Source organism: Orbicella franksi, chromosome 8 (genome assembly GCF_964199315.1).
Source record: "Orbicella franksi chromosome 8, jaOrbFran1.1, whole genome shotgun sequence".
In the NCBI taxonomy this organism is placed as follows: Eukaryota; Metazoa; Cnidaria; class Anthozoa; order Scleractinia; family Merulinidae; genus Orbicella; species Orbicella franksi.
This window is the reverse complement of record NC_138152.1, coordinates 9441830-9465952: the sequence shown is the minus strand read 5'-3', so window position 1 is coordinate 9465952 and position 24123 is coordinate 9441830. Positions and strand designations below refer to the sequence as shown.

At 38.6% G+C, this 24123-nt stretch overlaps 3 protein-coding genes across 3 annotated transcripts; 2 read left to right on the top strand and 1 right to left on the bottom strand.

Annotated features, from left to right (window-relative positions):
- The first annotated feature begins 3 nt into the window (after window positions 1-3).
- Window positions 4-9475, top strand: LOC145495286 (uncharacterized). Its single transcript, XM_081474880.1, has one exon. The coding sequence runs from the start codon at window positions 2732-2734 to the stop codon at window positions 3302-3304; it is 573 nt and encodes a 190-aa protein (XP_081331006.1). The 5' UTR covers window positions 4-2731; the 3' UTR covers window positions 3305-9475.
- Window positions 9476-9564: 89 nt separating this feature from the next.
- LOC145495287 (S-phase kinase-associated protein 1) lies at window positions 9565-17640 on the bottom strand. The gene is made up of 7 exons (XM_081474881.1): window positions 17507-17640; window positions 14609-14705; window positions 14363-14433; window positions 12605-12748; window positions 11699-11768; window positions 10863-10933; window positions 9565-10005 (listed from the first exon to the last, which is right to left on the bottom strand). Exons 2-7 carry the CDS (start codon window positions 14703-14705, stop codon window positions 9970-9972), a joined length of 489 nt encoding a protein of 162 aa, XP_081331007.1. The 5' UTR covers window positions 17507-17640; the 3' UTR covers window positions 9565-9969.
- A 138-nt stretch (window positions 17641-17778) lies between these two features.
- Window positions 17779-24118, top strand: LOC145495284 (uncharacterized). Its single transcript, XM_081474878.1, has 6 exons — window positions 17779-17953; window positions 19066-19168; window positions 20062-20210; window positions 21157-21212; window positions 21395-21643; window positions 23112-24118. The coding sequence occupies exons 1-6, from the start codon at window positions 17885-17887 to the stop codon at window positions 23311-23313; spliced, it is 828 nt and encodes a 275-aa protein (XP_081331004.1). The 5' UTR covers window positions 17779-17884; the 3' UTR covers window positions 23314-24118.
- Window positions 24119-24123: the final 5 nt, after the last annotated feature.

Below are 24123 nucleotides of genomic sequence, written 5' to 3'. Positions count from 1 at the left end.
TCTTTTTACGAGTAAGATATTCTTCCAAACGTTAGGCACCATACAATCAGCATGAGGTCTTCCACATCTTGGAGGGGGGGACTCCCATGTGAAAAGGTTTGGGATGCTCGTAGAAAAGTTTGAATTAAACCCCTTAAGAAGACCAATCTGAGAATGGCTCGAGCTTTATTTGACCCCTTAAAGATACCACTTTAAAATGAACATAACAGTGTTTTTGTATAGTTGTTTGGAGTGCAACCCTAAAGGACACCTTGACAACTAAAAATACAGTCAGTAATTGGTCCTGAGCACCCTAAGTGAGACTAAATCTGAGGATTTATACCCCTAAGCAAGATGACAAGCATCTCTGACCTTTTCACAAAGGAGTCAATCTCCCGAGAACATGTCACTCTTGCTTGAAAAATTAACAGACACATCTCTGTGCCATTACAAGACTTCATATCTTTTGACTATAAAACTAGTGACCTGTGTAGGTCAAGAGAACACAAAATATGAGCTTATAATTAAGTGGTAAAAACCAAAACCAAAGTAATCACCTGATTACTTTTGACACTTAATTTAAAACTGATCTATATCTCAAGAATTATGGATTTCAAAACTTAAGCATTAAAAAAAAAACAGAACATGAAATGCCAGAGTGAAAAATGGTTTGGACATCACTGAAGATCAAGCTACTTAAATATCCCGGACAAATTGGATCATGTGTACTTATGGCATCCGTGATCGACTTTCGATCGATACCCTCAATCAATATCCTTATCTATACTCAGTTGACTCAATCAACACTTTATCAACAATTGGTCAATAGTTGGCTGAGTGTCGACCAACTCATATGCATCAATCTAAAATTAGTCAACTGTCGACTGAGATGTCGACAGAGTGTCAATTGAGTGTCAATTGAGTGTCAACCGAGGTGTCGATGGAGTGACTTATCACAACAAAAATAGGGGCACTTAAAGAATTTTAAACTAAGTACAAGTCGCTTGCTTTGAGGTATGATTCAGGTCAATCAATTCTTAAACCTATTTATTTCGTGTACTTTAATTTTGAAACCTGTTATATGTTCATATTTCTACAATCAACTCAGTTGAACTACTAGTGACTAGATCAATGCCACTTTAAAAAAATAAATAAGTAAATAGGAATTTGCAGAAGCACATTCCGTGGAGAGCCTCTTCTTCCACTGCTTCAAGATTGAATTGGTTTTTGTGAAGGGAAGAAAACCAGAGAACACAGAGTTGCTGAAAAACTGTTGAAGCAAAGATGAGAACCGACAACAAACTCAACTCACATGTGACGCTGGGTCCAGGATTGGAACCTGGGCCACATCAGTGGGAAGCGAACGTTCTAACCACTGTGCCATCCCCGCTCCCCATAAAAGGAAACAAACATGGGACACCAACCTAAAAATTCTGAAAAGAACTTGTGATCACCAAACTGCAATGGTGGATCAAACGTTTACCCCCAAATTCGCCAAAATTGGTGAGAAAACATGCTTTCCTTCTCAACTTCTAGGTGACAGGAAGATTTAGCCTGTATCAAGAAGATTCCGCAAAGACACCCGCATAAATCTGGGAGAGATGGCATAGATGTACCTGTGACCCAACTTAATTTTAAGATTTTTTAGATTGTACATATCTTTATTTCTCAGGACCCCTATGGATACCGCAGTCCTTGATGCTGAATGGGCTACCGCGGTAAAATAAAGTTTCTTACTTATTTACTAATTTAAACATGGTTTAGTTCCATGAAATATCCATTCCTTCCCCACAGAAGGGCTTTTTTTTAAGTTTCATACTTTTCTTTAAATTTTTTGGTCATAAACTTACCCTTTTCCTTGTCATTCTATACCCCCCCACCAACTTCCTTCTCTCGTGAACTCTCTCTACAATCTCACTTACCCCAAGAAGAGTCACATAACAAAGTGATGCAGGTGGAGATGGCCATAACGGTGGTCATGAGAGAGTTGGACATTGGGGCACTGGGGTTGGGAGGGGGGGTGAGGGGGAAGCTGGCATTTCTTTACTAATACTTATAAATACTCTCATACCATGGGCTTCTGCTCCAACTGATGGGTAGTAAGTGCCACTGGCCACACCCTAGGTTTCACTGAGCTGAGAGAGCAACAAATCTAAGACTTACCCAAAGTTCCACAAAGACTTCCCACAAAGTTCTATGCTCCGCCCCAAGGTCCAACCACTCACCCTTTTGTACACCACTTTGACGGAAAAGATGCCCCTTTTGTATGCCTTTACTAGAAAAAAGGTGCCCCTTTCACATACTGTACCATATTGTGAATAAATCACCAAAAAAGGAAGTCTTCTTGTCATTTTCATGTAGTGCCTAATAAATTAAATGATGGCCATGAGGTGCATCTGTTAAAGTAACTAAATGACAGATTTTCCTATATTTTTACACACCAGCTTGTGAAATCCCTACCCTGTTATGTACCTGAAGCCAGAAGAGAGAACCCCCTTTGGGTGGAGGCTCCTTGTATAGGGAATACCCCCCGGGACTCCAGCCCTAGGCTCGCTCAACCCCTTTTAACTTCCGGTAGCCTTCGGGTGGAAAATAGATAGGGAGGGAAGAGATTTTATTCCCTGGGGAGACCTTAGCCTGACCCATAACTGCAGATCAACATTGACACTGGAACCCTTGGAGGAATCGAAATTCTCGGAAAGCTGAAGGCATTGTGTTACGTGCGTACAACAAAGGATGCTGGGGCGGCATCATGGCGGAAGAAGAGAAGCCCGCCATCGTAAAACGAGTGAAGAAAGAAGAGGATGGTGGAGATATCAACTTGACTGACGAAGTTTTAGTTAACTTGCCGGTCAAGGATTTAAACAGCGTTCTGCGTGGCGTCTCAGATGACGAGGTGTACCGAATTAAGCAGAGGAGGAGAACGTTGAAGAACCGCGGTTACGCTCAAAACAGTCGGACGAAACGTGTACGACAAAAAGAGGATTTAGAGGTGGAGAGGCAGCAACTTCGTGAAGACTTAGAGCAGCTTTCCAGAGAGAACGATAATTTGAAGAGAGAGAGAGACGAAGCGAGGAAAAAATACGATTCGCTACAAAAGTTATTGACTAACAGAACAAAAACGGTGGGTTTGCAGTTGATTGGGGTCGGCAATCGCGAGTCATCATCAACGGCCGAACACGAGATTCAAGTTGACGTGGTGGGAATCGAAGAAGAGCAAAGTAACTTCAAAGATTCACAGGAATCTGATCTTTCAGACGATTATCGATCGAGGTCGAGGAAATCTTCGTTTCGTTCAGAGGACGAAGGCGACGAATCCCGATGAATGAAATACTATCAAGTGAGATTCATTGCGGCGGACTTTGTTTACAAACTAGCACATATCGAATGCTGACTATACAATTTTCGTGTTTGAACTGTACTCGTGTTTATGATCGTAGTAAAAGCCCCCAGATTTTCAAGAATGGCCTTTATTTCGATAGGAAGGCAATATTTTGGTAATTCAGTGGATTTTAAGCCGTAGGTATATGTTTTGTTCGTTTAAGCGTAAATATCGATACTCTATTCTGTAGCATTGTGATGTTTTAGTGTACAAATCGGTAAAATTCTACAAAATATTTTTAAAAATGGACTCTTAGTTAAAAAGAGGCAAACTTTCGATTTCATATCTCGATTGTGTACTCAATCGCGGTAGGAAACTTCTCATGTACATATTTCTATCTTTTACTAAAGGTGCGTGTGTTATAACAGTCTCCGACATTGTATTGACACATGCGATCTTCATTGAATCAATGAACTGTAATTGAATTTCAACTTGTACGAAAGCCCAAACAAGATATTTCTGTTTCCCTGTAGAGCAAATTTTACTTGTTCCTCTTGGAATGTATTTGTCAAGGAATATAACCATTATTTTCAATATTTGTCATGCTGACTTGGCAGATTTTAATGTATGACTTTGTGGGTGTGGTCTCATGTGACATGTAAATTAAACTATAACTCATCTTTTTACGACAGACTGAAGTAAATATGTATATCAACTAAAGATTTAGTTTGAAGGACTTAAGTAAGGGGTAACCAACCTACAGAACAATTTGATTAGTTACTCAAAATGTTGCTGAATTATATATCAAGCTTTTGATTTTCTCTCCTAAACTAAATACTTACAACTAAGATGTCAACATCGTCACTGGAAATAAATTGAAGAAACTACACCATTTTACAGATTGGTGACATCATGTAACTAAGTCTCTGTATTTTAAAAGTATATAGAGTAAAACTACCCAACAAACTCTAACATAACAGAATAATTTACCACTGAAAAACTGGAAGATCTGTATCACAACTAAATTATTGTTTCACTTCAGCTCAAAGGTCTAATATCAATTGCTAATGGCACAACTGTAAAATGTGCCATTGCAATTTATAAAATAACTGAAATATTGTGTGCGGTCTGAATGGTCGATAGGTATGTTTAGATGAGATTATGTAAATATGGTTGTGACATTTTAGATTCATGCATATATTTGAGAAACATTTTATAAAAGCCAGAGTACTTTTTGTGTTTACATTTTCTGATCTAAACACGTAGAGGGTTGGGAGAATTCTCAAAAGTTATGGAAATGCTTGAATGCGTCTCAGATTTGCATAACTCTCCAATTCTCTGAATCCCCCTCGTGTTTAGATGAGGCTATGTAACCACCGAAAAAGTGCTCTGTTGCTTAAAGGAGCTACGTCACGGTTTGTGCATATTGAAAAGTTTAGCCTCAATTCTTGAAATTCGTCGTTTGTAATCTGTGTTAATCTTCTCCATCCGTAGCCATCGTTGTTCCTTTATGGTTTAGCATTATCTCTTTGGTGTTTTTCTATCTTATTAAACTGTTATTTTCAGGTTTCCTGCCATTTAGAGGTAATTTTGTATGTGGCCAAAATAACTCAAAATATCATGGCTGAGCTCCTTTAAGTTTCGCTGTAGTTTGAATTTGGGAAATACTAAAAACTCATTAGAACCTGACAAGCAGATATTTTAATCTGCTCCATCGGTTATTGACTTAGGGTGCGTTTCTTTGAGAAAATCCAAGATTGGATTCTTAAATCCAAAACACTCCAAAAATGAATTTTGCATTTCTTTACTAAACAGATCATGGTGTGTCAAAGACACCGAAGAATCCACTCCCAGAGAGGGTAACCTGACATGCAGGCTAGGTTACCAGGCACTGTTTTGGAAAGGAACCCAGACCCATTCCCTGATATGAAAACAATCTGTATAGACTACTGTGGGGTTAATCATTTATACTGTGGAAATTAGAGCAAGAGACCATCTTCCCTTCAAGAGATAGAAATTTTTTTCCCCAAGTGAAGCTGTCATGCAGTCTATCCTCCCAGTCCCACAAAGGCCAAACACCACCCCACCCCAGTTGGAAAAACTTGATGTAACTTAAGTGGCTTGGCCTCCAAACTACCTCTGAAAAGGATTTTAACTTTTCATGCTGATGAAGCTCTACAAAGACTTGTGAAGGTTGTTTGACCTCTGCACAAGGATCTCTTAAAGCTTTGTTACCAGTAAGAAAATTTTCAGGTAAAATGTCTGATCTCTTTCTCAAGGACAAAGAACTGCCCATAGAGAGACAGGTCATGTCACCATACAATAATGGTCAGGCAATGTGTAGTCCCAGAAAATATCCATACCTCGTCCACGAAAGGGATTTTTTTTTTTACAAGACTTCCCCACCATGGAATTTCCAATTAAACTCGATTCATTTCTTAAATGTTTTGGTCTTAGAGAACCCCAAACCCCAGGAAATTCCAATCCCTTCTGTGAGGGAAGTATGCATATTTTCTGGAACTGCACAATGTGTATCTGTGTAAAATAAAAAGTTGACCTGCACCTCTTTAAAATGTCTATTTTGATTCGTTGTTTATCTGCACCTCTTTTGTTCTTAGGACTATAGGCATTGCTTGTGTTGTTTACCTATTGTTTCATTAGGCCAGTCATAAAGAACCTCGTAACAGCACAGGTCGCCCCGTATAATTATGTCCATGTCTGCCATCCTTTGGGGTTTGTACATTTTAGGGGTTAAAAAAGTGGTTTTGGTACCTCTTGGGGTTCTCAGCCTCAAAAGGTACACAGTAAGAGCTTTTTTTGTGCCGCTAAGGGGTGAAAAAAAATTTCAAGCCACGCCCACAAAGCAGGATCTTGGTACCTCAAAGGGGCACCCCGTCCATTTTATATGGGAGTCCCCCAAGGGGTTTTAAGGGGGGATTGGAAAAATTGTCCTAATCAAGAATTCTCTTCCAACTAGAGACACTGAATTGAAATCAAATATTTTATCAAACCATTTGCTTGCAACATTTTGCTTCATCACAAAACCACTATCAAAATGAAACCACTAACAAAATGATTTTTACCAAGAACAATTAAGGTGGGTGCATGTCATTTTCCAAATTACCAGCAGCTTGTCAGTTTACCACTCAAGCTTTTTATGCCATACCATAAATCACAGTACATGGATAAACCATACATTGATTAGCTTCTTATCAGGATACCAGTCTGACTCATTATGCAATGGGAGGAGCGGCAGGGACCTCATGGTTGGTGCGCTCCACTCCAGATTGGGCGGACCAGTTTCAAGCCCTGTGGGTAGTGCAGGAGGGTGTATGTCATTTCCCAAATTACCAGCAGGTTGTCAGTTTACCACTCAAGCTTTTTGTGCCATACCATAAATCCCAGTACATGGATAAACCATACATCGATTAGCTTCTTATCAGGAGGATATCTGTCTGGCTCATTATGCAATAGGAGGAACGGCAGGGAACTCGTGGTTAGTGCACTCCACTCCAGATCTGCAGTCCAGGTTAAAGCCCTAGCTGGGGACATCGTGTTGTGTTCTTGGACAAGACACTTTACTCTTACAGTGCCTCTCTCAACCCAGGTGTATAGATGGGTACCAGCAAATTTAATGAGAGGGGTAGACCTGCGATGGACTAGAATCCCATCCAGGAGGGAGTAAAAATACTCCTAGTCTCTTCACGCTACAGAAACTGGGATAAGCTCCGGCCTGATGGGCCACTTGGCTCATATGCAAACTCATTATACATAATCCTTCCAAACAAGTGAGCAAGGAAGGAATGCCACAGAAGGCTAAAGGACAACTGCATAGAGGGCTATAGTTTGATTACAAAGCTCCCCATTGCTAGAATTAAAATTAGGACTCAGATTTGTACAGTAAAAATAAACTGGGGATGCAGTTTGGCTGTTTATTCTTTTTTTTTTACTGTAAACAATCTACTCACTACTGTATCTACTCTACCTAGTTAAGATACAAGCATTCTGTCTTGTCCTCACAATTAGCAAGTACACGTTAATTTTCCTGGTGGAGAGAGGCAGAGCTGAAGAACAACCCAACAAACCTGGCCAAGATTTCACACTACTGAGGAGTCATTAATGTTTTCAGCAGGAGGGAAACTGGTTTTCAAAAGAAGACAAAACTATTTGAACTGAACTTCTAAATATGCAAGAAAAACTTTCCTCTAGATGGTCAAACCAGGCAGGCAAAATTGCTTTCAAAACAGGTCAATTTGCCCAAATTTATGTACCTCCTACAAAAGCTTACACAGATTTCTGTAATAATTCAACCCTTTAACTTGATTTTCAGACAAGACAACTACAGTGACTTTTTCAATGTTCAAAACTTAAAGTAAAGGTGGTTTTAGTACTGTGTAATTAAAGAAATATTCTCAGTAAATGTCACACAAAGTTGATGGTCACAAATGTATTTAGCAGGCATTCTTGCATTTTGGGTGCACATTTAAGATTAGCAGGCTTCACAAAAATATAAAGTGATCCAGTCATTTAAATGTTCTTCAACACCAAGAAGTAGGTTTATTTCTTTAAAATCAAGGTCAAGCATGCAAAGGTTAAGGGTTTTGTCAACCCAAGAGGTTAGCTAGACAGGGTGAATTATCATAACTATCCCTAGTACTGGTGTACATACAAAGTAACAATGCTTCTCAAACTCATTAATAATTAAATTCATCAAGTTTAAACAAAGGAAATCATGACCGTGATGGTGTTTGGATATCTGATCTTAATTGGCATAGATTTTTACGACTTTAATTCTCCGTTTTCTCCTTAGTTTTAGTTTTGATTGAGAACAAATATCAAACACGAAAGACAGTGTTTGACCACATTTCCAAACACCTCGGAGTTCCTCAAAAATACTCTGCTACCCGTCATATTTTTACCTCTCTTCCGGTGTTTTGAAAATCAAACGCGGTCAAACACGGTCTTTTGTGTTTGATATATTACACACAATCCAATGAACAGCACTAAGAGAAGATTACACACTCAGACTAAATGTCAAGAGAAGTTTTAGCTGCACCCCTTTCCCTGCCCCCAAAATGGGTCCATACCCTCTACCTTAATTGTTTGTAACACCCAACAAGTCACATGTGTTTTGTTAAGATGCTGTGGTGTTATTAAAAGAGAGTTTGCATGGTTAGTATTTAATTTAAGTGACCATTTTCAATACTTGGCAAAAATAAGGAAGTAAAGTTAAATGAATTTATAGGAGGAGGAGGAGGTAGAGGAGGTATGCAGGACTGTCACAAAGTTTTGAAGACTGCATTATTGTTGATTTTGCCACCTTTTCCTAAAGAATCAGGCAAATAGCAAGCAGAGTAGCTAGAAGAGTTACAAAGTAACTACTTTTGACAACCCTGGGCATGGTTTAGATAATACAGGAATTTCAGTTGCATTGATAGTCTAATTTACTCTCACTAATGGTGGTGTGTAGCCACTGCTGTCACTTTGTGTCTGTATTCAGGGCTGCATTGCTAACCCAGGATTAGCGAGAATTTTGAGTTCAGTTTTGTAACTTTTCAGTGAGGTTTCCTGTTCGTATTGTTTGTCCTTCAGTTTTGAGTTTGAATAATCTAAAACTACACATCACATAGATAGTGAAAAACAGTTTCTTTTTTTTTTACAAGAAAAATTAATATTTTGATTAACTTTTAATAATGGGTTAGTGTTAACCAGCTTTCAAACAACTCAGCCCAGGAGTAAATAGTTTTCTCAAAAAAAAAATTCCACGCTGGCCATAGCCACTTCCCTTTTCATTTTATTATTTGGGGCACCATCTTGAGAGAATCAAAAAGGGAATGCCAAACACAAAATAGCAGCCACTAGTGACTAGATTCTAATGAGACTGCCAAATTGACCAGGCATGCCAAAACCATTATCTCATCCGAGAATGCATAGCCGATTGGACTGCCTGTCCACCCTGAAATTGCTTTTACTTAGCAATATTGCATTGACTTTCAAATCTTTACTGCAACCATGATGATTTATCTTTTCCTCTCAGTCTGAGAGCAAAAGTACTAGACAGTTACAGTTGTTTATTCTTCCAGTTTTCAATTGATGTGGTTGTGGTAACCATTTTTTACTTGCCATGTCAGCATTGTTTTGCAAAATGTTACAGTTTTTGACCACATGTAGGCACACTGAAAGTGATGCTTACAATCAGTGGCATGTCACTATCTTCAGTCCACTGTACATCTTAAGATAAGGTAGCAATAAACTATCACATTAAACACAACAGACTCACAATCTTTTTATTATAAATTACACATCAAATAAAATGCAGTAACAACAGTGTAAATCCGTTGTAACGCCTTATTTATTTTTAAGAAAGAAACAGTACATGTGCTTGCCACAACTATGGAAAGATGTGATCGTGATAAAGCCAGAAGGATCATGGCTTCACTACTATTAAACCACATTAGAGAATGGTGAAGTCTTGAATGTGGCTTGAATAACATGTAGTAAACCACTTTCAAGAACTGCACAACCCAAAAAAGATGCAAAATAAAATAATGTAAGAAAACGGCAAAGACTGTTGTTATTGTAAAGATCATGAAGGTCACTTCTCCAGGGATTACGTAGCTTAGACTTCAAAAAGCTATTTCCAAGTAAATACAAAGTAGAATAACTGTTTACTTCTCTTCACACCACTCATTTTCTTTCCGAACCTGTCATGGGAAATAGAGACATACAAATAAATAAATATTTCCCTATCTAATCCATCAAATATTTTAGCTCACAGACGATTGGTCTAAACAAATCACAGGAATGAATATAACCCAGCTAGAACTGGGGAATATCTGAGTGATATTCCCCAATTTCAAAACTGTCCATGTTGCAAAAAATATTTGAAAGGATAAGAAACACAATAGCCTCCATTTGGTGTGTGAAAATATGCTCGGTATTCATTGTTAGACATTACCTGTTTGTCAAAGCTCACAGTTTTCCTCAAGCTACCCTCTTGGAGAACTGTTCGCTTCTCAGAACAGATAATGTCCACGGACAAATGGACAAATGGACTAGCTGCTTTTGGACAGCAACTTATTTTGGTCAGTATCTTTTGCCTTGATGCAGTCAATTCTTTCCCAGAAAGAGCCTTCTGAGGTTCAAAATGAAAGGTTCCATGCTAACAAAAACAGCTCTAATGAGAATGAAAAATGTCCCTTCCAGATACCCAACAAGCAAATTTGCTCATGGTCAAGAACCAAGGCAAGCCATCTGCCGCCTAATTTATGATTTTAAAACAAAAAATCAAACTTAGAGAAGCACTCAAATGTTCTGGGCAAGAAGCATGTGACAGGCACTTGCTCAAGATAGAAAAGCAAGGTGAAATTCAAGTTTGTTCACTCATTATGGAGTGACTCTAATTGGTATGTATTCCTGACTGGAACTGATATCACTCAAATTACACTTTTCAATCACTTTTGACCCTCAGTGCTAGAACATTCAAGTGTGAAACCAATGATCAAGTAGCACCCACATTTCATTTTCCTAGAGGAGTGAAAAATCAATAAATAAACCTTACCTGCTCCTCTTCCTCAGGTGTGAAATCGTTCTTAATGTTGAAGGTCTTCCTGATTTCTTCTGGAGTTTTTCCTGATTTGAGAACAGAAATTGACTTATTCAACAAGTTTCCAATATTTTTTGAAAACAGTAGAGCTGTCTTTAGTCTCTTTGAGAAGCACCAAAATCATAGGAAACTCTACAAACTTATGTATGAGTTGAAAATGTAAACAAGTCTATCTATTAATTTTTTTAAAAATATTTGTTGCTTTTGATACCCTTTCATTACCACTTCAGGTTCAAAACAAAAACTCTAAAATTTAAACAAGATGATGTTGTAGCATGAATAATCCATGAAACAAGGAAACTGCTCTTGGCTTATTTATGGTGAGCAGTTTTTGTTTCATGTGTATACTTTCCTTATTGTGGCAGCCAAAGAGTGCATTGTTTGGGTGATGACACTTTTAGCAGTAACGAACAAAAGTGCTTCATAAGCATCTGATAGAAACTGAAATCATACGTCCCTTTGTTTGGTTTGGAGTTTCCAAATACTCAGTGCCAGCTACTACAAATCAATCTCCACTTCCCGTCATAGTAATCAGGGCTGGCATTAAGTTTTGTTTCACCTGTAGCCTTTGTCTTCACACCCGTAACAACTTCGTTACTTCACGGGTGAATTGTATCAACTACAGCCAAGTTCACCCATAACAACAAGGGGCCATCAAGCATGCTCAGCTGTAACAGGTGCTACAGGTTACAACCCTTATTGACAGCCCTGGTTATGATTTTCATTACTACGATATTTAAATGATTAATTTGCAAACTGGACTAGTAACTTGCAGTCGTGTCTTGGCATACCTTTGATCATGTTTGCAACAGTTTTGCATGTGACATCTAGAAGTCCTTTGATATCTAGGTAGTTTGCAGCCTGCAATGAGAAAGAAACAAACATACATGTAAAAAAATTTAGAACCAAATCTATGGAAAATGTATTTTCTTGACTGAGTATTATGCAGATCCAGAAAATTTCCGGACCCACCCCAATGGAGATACCTGGATATTCCAAGGAGGAGTGGGGGTTCAAAAGCTAAACATTTGAAAGAAAAGCATCAACCAAACTGGAATTTTTAGAATGCTTTGAGAAAGAGGGTAGGGTTAAGCCAAAAGCACTTCAGCAACATGGATTTCATAGTTGAATAAGCTTCTTTTAATTCACATTAAAATTTACTTTGGTAGCAAGGCCTAGCAGACAAAAGCAAAGAAAACTGAATGATACTTATTCAATACATTTCATTTATTTGAGTTCTTTAGGCCTCACTATCAAGCTCACTTTTAATAAACCTATAAACTATGTAGCATTCAATGTGTTATTCCACAGGGGGAATCTGCATTTTCTCATGGTGGCAGTTTCAAATAACCTTTGGATAAACCTTATTAATAATTAGACCCATTATCCGAAGGGCTACAGGTCAATAGCCCATGAGGCGAAGCCGAATGGGCTATTAACCCATGGCCCTTGGGGGCGAAGCGTCTAATTGTTTTAGTACACCCAACTAGTCAGACAGAACAGGCAATAATAAAGTTAACAAATGCAAGTTGAAGAAATATTTATTTGGGAATAAAAAGAAAGAAAGCATCATGCTCGATTGAACCAATTTCATTACTCAAGGACTACTACTAAAAGTCGTCTAGTAGTGTAGCAATTAAAAGGCAGGATTTGCATTAGTCCACTAGTTGGGTGATACTAATTTATATTATACTCACAAGGATAAGCTCAAACAGTGTCCCTTGATCAACTTTGAGGAATTCTTGATCCCAAGGATCAATGTCATCTGTTCTTTTTTCTTTGTTTTCGTCGTCATCTGGTGGTGGTGGATCATCCTTATGATGAGTGGCCCACTGTATAACCTTCAATACAACAATAAACAACTGTCTAGTTAACAAATAGATTCCATGTTACCGTGTGTCTGTTCAGTATTTGTATAAATCTACCAGCGTTCTATCAAGAATGCTGTTCTCTGATTGGCTATGCTACTCACTATCTATTCTGTGATAGATAGTGAGTAGCATAGCAGAGTGCCCTTGTTAACAAAATGACGGCCGCTTCTTGGCGTTTTTGAAGTGTCCGCGAAAAGGATTTGGATAAAGTTTTGAACGACTAGTAGATTTATTATACTAAAACAATTAGATTATTCACTCTCGCTTTCTATGTGTGATATTTGACTCGGGCTAAGCCCTCATCAACTATCACGCGATAGAAATCTTGAGCTCATAATCTAATTGTTTATTAGAACACAGATGATGTCAATGTGCGACACAAGCCATTAGGTAAGCATCACTGATGTTCTTGCCATACCGGTATTTTGACATCTTCTGTGATCTATTACTATGCAGACGCACAGCAACATGGAATCTATCTGTTTTATATAGTAAAGAAAAAACAATAAAGCAGAGAGTAGATCATAAGCAAAAACCAATTTTGATCAAAATGAAAGAATAGAGCGCTTTACAACTGAGTGTCGAAAGTAATCAGATAATTACTTTGGTTTTGGTTTTGGTTTTTCTATGGTTTGAGATTGGCTGAGTAGTGTAATTGGTAAGTAACTGGTTTGGTTTTGCTTTTACCATGCTCAATAAATATTGAAAACCGCTCTAATTTGACTTATTACATAACAGCAAGTACATGTGAAAACTGATGAGAATAATGCTCATTTGCAGCTTAGGAAAACCGACAAAAATGTACAATGCCATAATCAAATCATGCACTATCCCTTGATCATACGATTAAGGACCTTCAGACTGGAGTATGAGTAAGATTTCTAGTATATGTGCAGCTTTCAAATTTCAGTCCAGTTACATTCCTTATTTCTTAGTCCTACATGTACAGTGCTACATGTACAGTCCCTGCTCCTCTCTATTATTGACCAGTTGATCAGGAGACTATTAATAAGTATTTGGTGTTCACAAAACAAGATAATCAAAAGCATACATTATGTAATATGCTTTTGATTATCTTATGCACTAGGTTTGAACATTCCTACTTGTAGTCCAGTTTGAATGTCCCTAGTGACTTTGACAACACCTTGATCTTTGGCAGATTCAAGAAGTTATCTCCATGATAAAAAGATTCACCCAGCAACGAATGCTGCTGAGACAGTCAACAATTAAGTTATCTGTACCTGCTCCAAATATCATACAGCAATCTATTCAACAAATATTCTTACATGTATTTGACTTCATAATTCATCATAATAGCAAACAACATGTAGCTTCTTGCATTCTTACTTCAGGAATCCTTTAATGGTCCCTTCAGTTTCACCAATTAAAGACTTAGTCAGGCAATCACCACTTGGTGCTTCTCAGTTTTTTTTTTTGTTGTTGGTTTTTTTTTTGGCCGAAGAAAAGGATTCATTTGTATTGCATTCTATCTTTGTAAGATCAATATTTATAAATACTGTAAGCATTGATGTGAAAGCCACATAGAGAGTAAATTTGGTAGACAAAGTAACACAATTAATATACCTTCTTGAGAATTGCCGCATTTACATTAGGAAGGGGGACTGGCTCATCATCATCCTCATCCATACCAAGATCTGTGATGGAAAAGAGATAACAAGAAAGCTAAACATAATCAGTAATTATTATTCTTTAGAGAAGGAAAAAAAATCTTGGATCATTTTGCAAAAGAGCTTGAAGTGGTGCTCTTTCACCTCCTCAAAAGTTATTAAACACGTAAACCCTGGTATTAAGTTAATGTCATGTACTGACCTTCAAGCATGGTCTTGATTGTGACAGATGCTTTGGCAATTTCAACATCTACTTCAAATATTTCCCCATCTGAGCTTTGTAACTTTATGTTTGGCATCTAAAATGGAAACACTATAGCAGGTTAGATTATTTTGTGGAAATAGAGTCAAAAGACCAATCACTCTTCCCTTAAAAACAAATTTTAATATGGAAGCCTCAAATGCTCAAAATCCACCAAATATTAGCTGGCTACAAATGGTACATTACCTGGGTGCGCAAAGTATAACAAACTTGGGCAAAAGCTAAACCCCTTGTTACCCCCCACATCCAGACCCCCAGAAAAGTAATGAGGGCGGGGTTGACACCCAGAGCAACAGAGCAACAGAGGAACAGAGCTCAATAGAGGACCCGGAGCAAGGTCTACATCACAGCAAGGTTGGTGGCATGGCATAAAGGCCTAATGTACCACTTGACAAGAAGAGGATAAGTAAGGTGAGAAGGGAAGCCTAATGATACAAAAGCAGGATAAGTTCCAGAGGTATGGGACACTTAACCCGAAGCAGGCTTAATTTCTCTTTCTCTTCTCCCTGTTGAACACTCGGTCAGATATCCAATAGATTCTGGTGCTCCAGGACCTGATTTGACAGACAGTTCAATTCCCTAGTTTTAAAATCCTGATTGTTAGGTGGTTCTGGAAAATACCCAATGGCATATACCTATTAATATAATAATTAAAAGAATGTACATGCTCTGATTGGTCAATCAGCTATGGTTTATTGTGCCAGTAAACTCATGGAAATTTTGCGTGTCTTCTGAATTATTATATAAAAGCAATAGACCACAAGTTTCTATGGTTTATAGGCTGATAAACCACTTGCGATGTTGGAAGGACACTCGAAGAATTCGTAAATCACTCGCCTGCAACTCTTGATTTACGAATTCTTCGAGTGTCCTTCCAACATCCCTTGTGGTTTATCAGCCTATAAACCATAAAAACTTGTGGTCTATCGCTTTAATAATAGACAGCTTTTTGCAATTCTATGGCAAAAGGGGGGGGGGGGGTCTTTGAACTGGAATTCCGAAGGCATGGGGGGTACACATGTACTTACAAAAGACAATTTTTGTATCATTGTTATTGGACCGGGATTAGTTTGTGACTGAGGCTAATGTTGGCAGTCTTTTCAAATACAAATGAGATCAATCTCTTTGCACGCTTATTCCTGTCCAATACTGAGAATACAAAAATAGTCTACTGGAATTCCAAAGGCATGGGGGATTTCAGATATGGGATTCCCAGAGGGACAGACAAGAGTGTGAAAGCATGAACAAACTGATGGCATGGCTGACAACTGTGGAAAGCAGGATAGAAGACAAACATCAATCAACAGTTAGGCATGTGTTCACAATCATTTACTGAAGAAAACGTATTTCCCTTGGAGTTGCACTTCTTAAATTTCACCTGTTTACTACAGAACAGTCACAATTGGCTATTTAAAACTTCCTGCTGTCTCAAACTGATTTTGGTTTTCCTGAGCCTAAACTCAACCGTATTAGTTTTGAACTATAATGAGAGAGTTTAAAGATTATCATCAGACCATATGACTTGGTCTGCTAGGTTTTGGCTAGGACACCCCAAGCATTCTGCTCTAGATAGCCATTCTGGTCAATAAAAAAAAAAAAAGGCATCCCTTGACGAAAGCATACTGCATTACCCGAGTTAAACATTCTTTTACTTCACACTGATTTAAATAAGAACTGCATGTAAACCATATGTCACTCCATCATGTCACTTGCTATTGTTGTAACTTATCATTTTCATTTTAATACTGACTCGCTTATTTTGAACTATTTCTCTTTCCCACCAAGAGTTTAAAATAGCTGGGTTTGTCAGTACCCTCAATATAACAAGGGCACTGTGACTCTCTAGACAGTGTCAAGCCATGTCTAAAACACTGGGCTAGGTCTCTTGATCTGAGAAAACCGATACACTATACACTAGGTCACTACATAAAACCATGGGTTGTCGCTAAGTGTCAGCTGCCGCCAAAATTCACTGGCTGAGAAAGAGGTTGGCTGGATTTTGGCACCAATCACTCGGTAAAGGACAACACACAGTTTTTAGGTAATGCACCTACAATTGTTTGATATCTGAACCATATCGAACAGTCTAACGCAACTAAATGAAAAGTTTGGAATAAATTCCTGACTACCTTGAGTATCAGTGCCACTATAATGAGTAAAGTGACTGAAATAAAATCTTGTTTTGAGCACGTTTTGCATGTTCTCTTTCAACGTACTGCCTGTGCCGCCTTGTAACTTTGAAAAATGGTGACCGGCTCAATGAAAATCTTAATCGTGAGGCTATTTTCTTAGCTACAGCCCTGAAAAACCCTTTTTGGAGATCTATAATCCAAAGTCATATGACTCTAACACTCTTCAGAAAAGCTACTCATTACTTTACATAAGTAAAACAAATTTACTTATTTATTGTATTAATGTGTACCTTCCCTCTACTATAGGTATTGGCCTATAAATTATAATTCGGAAAAGGGGCATCGTAGAGTTGCATAAACCGTCTTGATACTCCAATTGAAATACATACACGAAAGAAAAACGAAATATAAATCATATTTCGGTTGAAATCTCGCATCTGAGGTTAGTTACGTTATGTATCGGCAAACAAACCACTGACGACAGATGCTATAGATTTAGATGAGAGAATGACTGGTTTAAGAAAGGTATTTATAACGCTAAAAACCTTTAAAAAGTTCTCTGACCAAAGGAAGTTTGAAAACTCGTGACAGAAAAACAATTTTCAGCAATTTTGAATTGCGAAAATTGCATGCTCGATGCCCAGAGAAAATAGTTTATACAAAAATGACACGCTAAAAAAAGAAGAAACAACTTGTCAAGCATTACCTTATGGGTCCAAGTGTATTAAGCTTTCCTGATCACGGTAGTCGAGAAGGGAAAGGCCGGAAAGCAACGCACAAACAGCAAATATGTCAGCCACACTCCTTACTATGCAAAACTTTTTCAAGGATACTTCTCGGAAGGTTATCACCCAGAAGCCTTTTCGATAAAGCACAATTGTTCGAGGAAAGCCTGGTAATTAGAGGCTTTTCCTCAGTTCTTACATGAAGCAAAGATTGATGACAACAAAAAATAGGAGCTGAGCTAAGCTAAACGGGGAAATTATAAAAGTGAAATGTTACGCAAAATGAACGACGTGGAAGGGACCGAATCAACCTGTATCGAGTAAGGTGGACGCTTTGAGTCCCTAGGTCATTTGCACCCATGGAGCACGTTCTTGAACCTTTTTGGAAGATAATGTTTCCCTGTTTTGGAAATAGGGAAGCAGAAATGGTGAGATTTTAAATTAAGTTAATTAAGACGCCTTGCAGCTTCATCATGATCTTAATGATAATCGTTTCAGAAAGAAAGAGAGGCAAAATATTTCCGCATAGTACTTGAATTATGGATACAATTTCCCTCTTAAGCCACTTTCAGCGAATTGAAGTTTTACTACTTCACGTAATGCCAGAACGTGACGAAAGTTTAGGGTTAATTATACGGATTGTGTGGTAGCCTAATTATAAATATGGTTAGTGCACTGAACAGCAGATGGAGGGGCCCAGGTCCGAGCCCTGGCGGGATAATTTTTTTGTGTTATTGGGAAAGACACTTACTGTAACTCTCACAGTGCCTTTGTCCACCCGAAGCCCAGGAGTATGAATGGGAGTAGGAGGCATGCACGTTGGCACAACTTGACAGAACGCTTCCAACGTGCTTGACTTGTCTTCCCAAGAATTTAGGGATCATGTGTACTAAAGGCATCTGTGGTCAAGTGTCAATCAATACCCTCAATCAATATCCCCAATCTACATCTTGATCGATACTTGATCGACATCTCAATCAATATTCAGTTGACTCTCGATTGACACTTGATCAACAGTCAGTCGATAGTCGGCTGAGTGGTGATTGACTCATATGCATCAATCAAAATTTGGTTGACTCTCAACCAACTGTCAAACAAGATGTTGATCGAGTGTCGATCAAGTGTCATCCAAGGTGTCAATGGGGTGTTGATTGAGTGTCGATCAAGGGTCGATCAAGCATATCAATCAGAGGTATCAATTGACACTCGACTGCGACTGCATTTAGTACACATGATCCGAGTATAGTCTCCTATGCAGCCGTCACTAGATCCAGATTCCAACATGGTAACCCTTAGGGCACTGCTCCTTCTATAGTTATTATCACTGATATTAACTCACAGGATCAATTTACAATTTTTTTTTGATTTGTTTATTTTATTATTTTTATTTTTGTGAAGTCCAAGCTTTGGTCTGGCACAATGTTCATTTAAGACGTTGTTAGCTTTCCTCCATTTCCATGAACTTAACAGTAGCCTTCTGATTGAACATCTGGGACTCGATCAGTAATCACTAATTATTTTCAATGTGTTCATTTCTTAGTTATCTGTTTCTGAAGATGAAGACGTCTTATCTGAAGAAGATGTGGATAGGATTTTAAAGACTTACAAGAATCCTCTTCAGCTTGAGCAGTTTATAATGGAAGGTATAATTTATTTTATATTTATTATTTTATTTTATTTATTTCTAAGCTATTCTAGTTTTAGAGTTTTGCCAGTTCAGACCATCAATTCACACCGCGGGGGAGGGGGACCTCCCATTTAAAAAGGACAGGGGTGCTCATCGTACCTTTCAGGGGTTAAAAAAACAGTTTTGGAACCTCTTAGGGCATTTAGCCCCAACAGGTCCACCAAAAAAATATCTCAGAGATAATGTCGTGTTTCAGAATTGGTACATCTTGGGGGTCAAAAAAATGTCAAGCCACACCCACAAAACAGGATCGTGGTACCTCTTAGACATTCTTTTGAAAATTTCCGATGAGCACCCCTGTTCTTTTTATATTGGAGTCCCCCTCCTGGGAGTTCACTTCACATCTGAACTTTAATTACTTCTCAGTCACTCATCCAAGATGCTGTCCTTGATATGGGGAAACTAAAACTGTAACAAAAGTGGATCTCTATATAGTCTTTCTGTGCATAGCTGCATGATAGTTTGGACTAATTGAGATGACTGTGCATGTAAGATAAGATGAAGAAACCATCATGGTCAAAAAGTCTCTCTTTTGCTCGGAAATCCATGGGGAAGAATGCATTTTTAGCAAGTGAGCGGCAAGCGTGACTGTAAGAGTGACATCTACTTGCAGCTTGTGGCTTCGCATTTCATGCTTGCATGCTCATCACGCTCATGACCACTCACTTGTGTTGCATTTTACTTTGTGTTCTTCCCCATGGAATGTCAAGCAAAAGAGAGACTACTCACAGCCTAGTTGACCCTAAGTCCAGTTCCGCCCTATCTCCACCCCACCTGAGCCCCTACTACAACAATAGTGATTGTATTTTGAGTAACTATCTAACATCAGATTTTGATTTTCACTCCAAGGTAAGCAAATATGTTCATTTCCCGTACAACTGTGCTACTTCACAAACCTTCAGAAAGTCGTTTTGTGTGGAAATCAACTGAATGACTTGCCGTGGTCTGTGATTTACCTCAAGCAGCTCAAAGAACTTGATGTGTCATTTAATTGTTTGGTTAGTAGATAACAGGTTTTTCAGTACGTCTATTGAACGTAGGGTGATAAATAAAAGACAACATGTACATCAGGTCAAGTGCTCCATACTGCCAGAGCTTATCCCAGTTTTTGTAGCAATAATTGACTTGGAGTATTTCTATTCCACCTGGATGGGATTCCAATAAGAGTAATTCAGGATTGTCCAGCCTGTTCCAGACTCTCAATAGTTAGGGACAATCGCGAAAAAGAGGGCGAACGAGAGATAAAATGATGGGGTCTTAGGATTGTCCTGTCTGCTAAAAGCAGCCTGGGAGCATTAAAGGAGCTCAGTCACAGTATTACTTTGGCCATCTACAAAATTGCCTTTAAACAGGCCATATTCATATTCCCAGTATTGGACTGGAACTAACTTGCAAATGAGGCTAATGTGGGGAGTCTTTTCAAATGCAAATGACATTTATCTCTTTTTAATCATGATATTCTCCCACATGAGCCTCCATTGCAAGCTAGTTCCTTTCCAATAACGAGAATACAAATATGGTCTGAAAATAATAATATCTCCTCAGAGCTTTATTATCTAGCTCTCTGCACGCACTGCAGGCCTATGATGAGGGAGCATCATAGGCCTGCAGTGCGTGCAGAGAGCTATATAATAAAGCTCTGAGGACATAATAATATTGTTTACTACTAACAACAGAAAAACACCAGTTGAAAGAGGTAATAATAAACCATGAGGGAAAAAGCATGGTTAAGGATGGAGAAGATTAACACGGATTACAAACAAAGAAATTGAAAACTTTGGGCTGAACTTTTCAAGATGTGCAAACCATGACATAGCTCTTTTAAACAAGTTACATGTATTTTTTAAGCCACTTCTTGCAAATGAGAGCTGCAATGTTGGCAGACTTCCTTATTGTCTGCTATTGGCTAATTATTATCCACTTTTTGTCTTTGTATTTTATCAGCACGTTCTTCCAAGAATTGTTGGACACATTCCCACCTTGCAAATTATTTCAGTTCGGTAAGAAAATGAAAACTTAGCTACCCTCATTTATAACGATGTTAAATTTTTAAAACAATAAGATGAAAATATTTGATGGATTACGGTATAACTCTTAAGTATCCACAAAGATACAGTTAAGGATGGTAAATGCCTTTTGTAGACTTTGCAGTGATCAACTTACACACTTTTGTCTCCAACAGAAACAACTTCATCAGTTATTTACCAACGGAGCTTGTGAATTTGTCAAAGCTAAAGAGCCTTGATGTACAGGACAACCCTTTAACTTCACCTCCACCGGAAATTGTACAACAGGGGCTGCGCTCGATTTTAGATTACCTGAGAAAGAGAAAAAGCCGGAAAAACCTGTTTTTCAACTTTAAGCCGTGGTTTTCTGAAGACGATAGCCTTGTCACAAAAGAAATCCCGTCGCTTTTTGAACTCTGTATCAAGTAAGTGTAGATAGACAATTTATTGCTTCTTAGCGCACGTTTCGTTAAGTTAAGTTTCGCACGTATTGCGAGCCTACAACATACACGAAGCGCGTTCAATTTGATGGGGCGCAGCGGGTAAAATGGCGCACGCAAAAATAGGGGAGAAGCGCTGTGCAGAAAAGCTATTCGCACCAAGCTTCGCTCTCCTTTTCTCCACCGTTTTTCTCACTACGCCCCAAGGACTGAACGACTATAAGAAGCTAGCTGCTATCAGGAACTTCTTTCTTTCTCAAAACGTGACTTCCCCTCGTTTTATTTCTTCTCGTTTTCAGTTATGAATACACTCTTTCTTTTTTCTATAAGAATATGTTTTGGTTTGGAAGATTCTCGGTGTTTGGAAATTGGGATGAAACACTTTCTCAAGTGGTTTTACATTTGCTACCAGAAGAATTATGAACTTACTGATATTACTTCAAGTTCTCCAAAACTTTCGACAACGTTTCTAGAACTCTATGAAGACACAAAAAGGAAGCATTTTTCCCCCTGTTTCGTCGGTTGTCCGCCTACTTAACTTTGTCCTTCGGCATTTTACAGTTAGTTGATATTAATCGCACGGTGGGCTTTATTCAGTTGTTAATGCGTTCGACTCTGGATCGTGCTGGCGGGGTTACTGTGTTGTGATCTTGGACAAGACACTTTACTCTCACAGTGCCTCTCACAACCCATTTGTACAAATGGGTACCAGCGCCCTGAATGCTGGGGGTAACCGTGCTATGGACTAGCATCCCATCCAGGGGGAATACAAATACTCCTGCAAGTGAATATATGAAAGTTCATATATTTGAACTGCGGAGAATGATATGAAGATATGATTGATCATTGCAGTTATGCACACAACTTAGGCAGTTGTGAAATTAAAGCCTGAAAAAATTTTGCAGGCTTTAATTTCGCAACTACTTAAGTTGTGTGCATAACTGCAATGATCAATCATACCATCATACTAATACTCCTAGTCGCTTCATGCTACGAAAATCGTGACTCAGACTCAGTATCGTGACTCAGACTCAGTATCGTGGGCCACCAGGCTCGAACACTGACTCACTAACGCCGCGTCCACACTACGCCGGCGGAATTTGAAAACACAACAATCACCGGTCAGTTTGGATTTGTATGAGTTCATTTAGTGAGTAAAACTGGAGCAGGGGGAAATCATGATTATCGTAACGTCATTGTCAACGAAAAGCTTCGTTTTCAAAATGTTTTCCGTTCACACTAAAACGCAAAGCCGGCGTGTTCAAATTCCTCCGGTTTGAAGAGCATTTTCGTAAAGCTCCGTTTTTGTGACGGATTAGTGTGAACGGACCGGGCGTAGTGTGGACCGGGACAAAGTTGTCTGGCACTTTTGCACCCTTTTAAGATGGCCAAACCAAAAAAACAATGCCAACCTGGTCGAAAATTAATGAAGAAACCGCGGATTATTTTGCAGGTGTATTCTTGACTGCCATATTGACTTTATGAGTGCAAGACACGTACCACCCCGCCTAAAATCAAACCTGGAAGACACGAGAAAGGAGGAACAGAAATCAATCTTCATCTGCAAGTGCGACGTGTGCAGCAAGTATTTTTCTAACCAGTTTAAATTTGAAATCCACGACTGTGGTGCCAAGTGGAGGGAGCGGAATTCCTAGTTTTACAACTTACTAGCGAGAGCAAACCGTACATAGAACTATTTTAGTTACAGAGGTTGTTTTCTAACAAAATTGTCACCGCACTTACCTCCCAATGCTGGTGGGAAGAAATCTCAAATGAAACAGACGGGGCATTTCTGTCGGAATAAATGTTGTTTGGAGGACCCGGCCGTTGAAGGCATCAGAATCCATTAAGGGAGCTCAGTCACGGTGTTTTGTCTTTATTTTATTTTATTTTATTTTTTGGCCACTTGCAAAATCTCTTTTAAATGGAAGGAAACCTCAAAATAATAGTTTACTAAGATAGAAAAACACCAAAGAGATAATAATAAACCATAAAAGAACAAGGATGGTCAAGGATGCGAAGATTGACACGGATTGCAAACGACGAATTTGACAAATTTAGGCTAAACTTTTCAAAATGTGCAAATTTTTTTTCCCGTGACTGAGGTCCTTTAAACATAAGCATCAAACAAACTTAGACAGGGCTATTTGAAGAGTCCAAGTCCGTTAGTTAGAACTGCTCAATCAAAAATGCAATATGCCATTTTATATAACTAGTGGAATTATTCTCGCCTTATGATTTATTCATACCTATGATCAATTGGAGGAGAGACGTATAGATGACGTCATAAACATCAGTGACACACTCGGCTATCGCCTCGTGCGCCACTTTTTTTGTGTTCTTTTCAAATTCTGAAGTCATCTGTGATCTATTACTGAACAGACGCACGGCAACGGGGGATCTATTTGTTAAATTCTTAATTGCCCGAAGGCACTTTATTAAAAACTTGAACTTCCTTATAGTAA